Source organism: Mya arenaria, chromosome 17, assembly GCF_026914265.1.
Source record: "Mya arenaria isolate MELC-2E11 chromosome 17, ASM2691426v1".
NCBI lineage: Eukaryota > Metazoa > Mollusca > Bivalvia > Myida > Myidae > Mya > Mya arenaria.
The window spans coordinates 19820554-19824365 of NC_069138.1; the positions used below are offsets into that span (position 1 = coordinate 19820554).

The 3812-nt window shown below is 34.3% G+C and overlaps 1 protein-coding gene across 1 annotated transcript; it reads right to left on the minus strand.

Annotated features, from left to right (window-relative positions):
• Positions 1-485: 485 nt before the first annotated feature.
• On the minus strand, positions 486-2101 carry LOC128223249 (enhancer of split m8 protein-like). The gene is made up of 3 exons (XM_052932539.1): positions 2051-2101; positions 1396-1491; positions 486-1115 (listed from the first exon to the last, which is right to left on the minus strand). Exons 1-3 carry the CDS (start codon positions 2099-2101, stop codon positions 486-488), a joined length of 777 nt encoding a protein of 258 aa, XP_052788499.1.
• Between the last annotated feature and the right edge of the window lie 1711 nt (positions 2102-3812).

Genomic DNA, 3812 nt, shown 5'->3' on the forward strand with positions numbered 1-3812 from the left:
CGTGTAACACCCAAAACAATGAAGATCGAAAACAATACTTTTTTAGCGTTTTACTCATTGTGTTTACCTCTAAACGATGATCTGTCTTGCTTTTCTGGGAGAAAAGTTGGCAGGTAAATAAAATTCTTCAACTACTAAACAATCAGAGATCAAAAGAACTCGTTTCCGACACCACTTTTTTATTTCATTACTTTTACAATGACTAATGGGATTTCTGGTTAAGTTTATAAAAATCTTTATTTCCTTCAGCTCATTTCTGTAAATTTTGCAGGAAGTCAGAGTGATTTCAAAAACAAGGTAGTGTATCCAGCTTTCCATTTATTTCATAGTATACATATGAAAATGTACAATATGGACATATACATATAAATATATCTGTTGGATAGTGTACATACTACATATGGTGTATACCCGGATAGGGGCATATAATGATCACATTTGCAATTTCTCAGTAACAAATACAATAACAGACATATAAAATCAATTTACCACGGGCGCCACAAATTGTCTTTAATAACGTGACCTATTTTATCTCCCGTGTTTTCACCAATAGAAACTTCGCCTCCAAATGCTAGAGAGTCACGTGACTGGGCGCCAGATGACACATTGAGACTGGAAAATCCGGACTCGTCGCTGTTGAAGCTTGAACCTGAAACGCTGGAGAAATGAATGCTGACGTCACACTGGCCTTCTAAAAGTCGTGAGATCGGTGAAAATTCCGGAGTATCCATGGGTGATTTGTGACTGTCTATTCGGTCATCAACTCTCCTTGGCGTGGACATGAACATGTGCTGGTCCTGGGCTGGATGAACATGAGTAGACGACGACTGAACCTTTGTTTTTGTAAGCCGACTCTCCTCGACCAATTTCGTCTTTTCTATATACACGCCGTGGAGATGGTCGCTCACGCTGGTTGTCAGGTTTGTATCGGTTGCGTTGTTGGTGCCAAGGAGTGTTACGGTCTCCCGTGCGCAGTCCCGAAAACCGGCATTGAAGGAGGCGGCGGTGGCCTCAGAAGCAACTCTGGTGGCGCGTTGACACTGCTGCAGACGCGTTAGGTGGAAGACGGTGAGTTCCAGGACGTCCGCCTTGTCTACTCGAGTCATAGGTGCCATCTACAGAGACATACAAAACATGGTAAGATATACGGAAAATAATGAACAAACTACTTCTCGTTTATATTATTTTATTCAAGTGAAATAGTTCTACTGATATGGTAAAAATTAGTTTTCTTTAATTTAAAGTTGTCGTTTTTAATAATGGAAGTCGAATTTTAAAATATTTTGTTCAGCCATGATGTATTGTAATCCAATTATAACAAAAAGATCCAACGTATCTTTTTACTACGCCGGACGCGTACATAAAGCACAAAAGGTGGCATGTGAGGGGGCTTACCTGTTGGCGGATGGTGTCGGCGATGAGTAGTTTGAGCCGATTAATACTCGCGTTCATTCTCTCACGGCGTTTTCGCTCCAGTTGCGGCTTCCGAACCTGCGCGCGCATACAAAAATATACGTGAGATGTGCAAATGTTATAATTACAAGTTGTACACATAATACATATGTAGTAATGTAGTATAGCACAATTCGTAGTTGCCTTGATCAATATAGTATATATATATATGTATATATACTGTACCGAATATTTACATATTAAATTTATTTATTTATTACAAACTTGCTCGAAATTGATGTATGTTTTTATTTAATGGTTCTTATATTGTGCACTTATTAATGGGACATTGGTTATTGTTTTTCTGCAAAGTAACGTTATATTGCATTAACTTGGTGAATATTTAAGAAAACATACATTTATACAATTACATGACAATTGTTTCCAAAACTCAAAATGTCTTCTGCTGAGTTTTACCTATAATAAACCTTATGAACGTTTTTTTTGTGAATACCTGCACCAATTCATAGAAAAATAGACCAACACAATTTTTAAAAAAATCAATAGCTGCCTTTTGAAAGAGTTGTCTTAATTTCGGCAACGGTATCGTGTTTGTTTGTTGTTTTTTCGGAATAAATTAAAGTAGACGGTCACCTACCTTTCTGAGATACGAGGAGACCTCTCTCGTGGAATCACGCATATCAGCCATTTTGTTATTTATCTATTTTTTGCTAAAGAGCAAGCCGGTAAAACCTATATAGTAAAATTCGACCAAAATGAAAAAAGCAAATATTTACTGGTTTGGGAGTTTTTACCCGGTATATATATAGCACCAGGTACGCGTGTCATTTGTCACGAGATTGCAATTATCGCTTTCATGTGGACATCCTTAATTACCGACAAGGGCTGACAATTGGTTGAGTAAATGGTGGACAACTTTAAGTAATTGTAGGTGTAAAGTGTGACTGACAGAACGGAAAATTGGTGTCAAATTAATTAAGAAGCTTGTTAATTATAACAGCTCTCAATTGAAATGATTTAATTTTAATGAATTGTTTTACTACATCCTTTAATTTGCCGTCATGCATTTAAGTGAAATAAAATATATTGGTTTTAATGTATTCGCATGGGTCAATCTTTATGTTACTTCAATGACAAATTGGACTTCATGTATACAGAAAAATACTTTTACTCTGTATGATGCAATTTGATTCAGTGAGAGATTTTAAAAATCAATCTCATTTAAAAGTAAGATGTGGTAAATATCTGTTCGAACATATTTGATTTTGGAAATGAACAATTAAAAAAAAGTATTTTTTTTTTATATTTATAAAATAAAAATAAGGGTATCCATCTGTGTCAGTTTTCATTGGAAAATCTTCGAGTAAAATATATTATTTTTATAGTTTTAAGTTTCAAGTTTTATTGGCACTATCGTTCTTAGGCCATGAATAATACACATAGAATGAGTTGTACACAAATTGAAAAGGATACAAATACAAAAAAAAACATTTTCACAAGTATTTATTGAACACAACAGAACATGTATATAATGTCTGGTATTATCTAACTATGAAGCAATTGCATCAATGCTGACAAAACGTCGAAGCAAAGCATTGTAAACACATTTTGACAATTATCTTATAGTGTACGTTTTTTGAAGAAATTATAACCCTACATTTATTCAAGGTATTCAAAGAACTGGAAATATTGTATTGTAGACGTAAATCATAGTAAAAAGAACAACTAAGAATACCATGCAAATAAGATTTAACCATATTAGTTTGGCATAGTGTACATTATCGTTCTCGAAGCAAACGTGCAACATTATTGTTCATTCCAACTTTTATTCCAAGAATCGTATTCTCGATAATTCAATTCTATTTTTATAATTTTAATTTCAATCAAGAAACTTTTAAAAATAAAACTTGAATTGTTTACAATAGTTTAACATCGGTTGTAAATAAATGGTATCAGTCCAAAGCTGTACTTATTGATCGGAGAAAAAAGTTATAAAATACGCTCAAAATGCACAATTTCAGGCTAAATACTGATTTTTTAGGGGGAGTACCCAACATTTTAAACCTTTTAAATTTCGGTTCTGATCAAAGGGATGTGCACCAAAGTTGTGCTTTCTTTAACGCCAATTCCTGGATTCACCACTGTATGAGTGTTTAACACATTCTTAACAGAGTTAAGCCAGTTATCCTTAGCATTGCAGTGAACAAAACTAACAGCTTAAACTTTTTATTAAGTAAACACTTAAGGGGATTCAACTAACTTATTTTATTATGATAACTGAAGCCAAACATGCATGGGTGAGTGTCAAGAAGTGCAACAAAAAAAACTTCAAAGAGTTGAATAGCAGGAACAAGAGCAATAGCTCTTCTTACTGTAGAATAATTAGTTTGACACGAGTT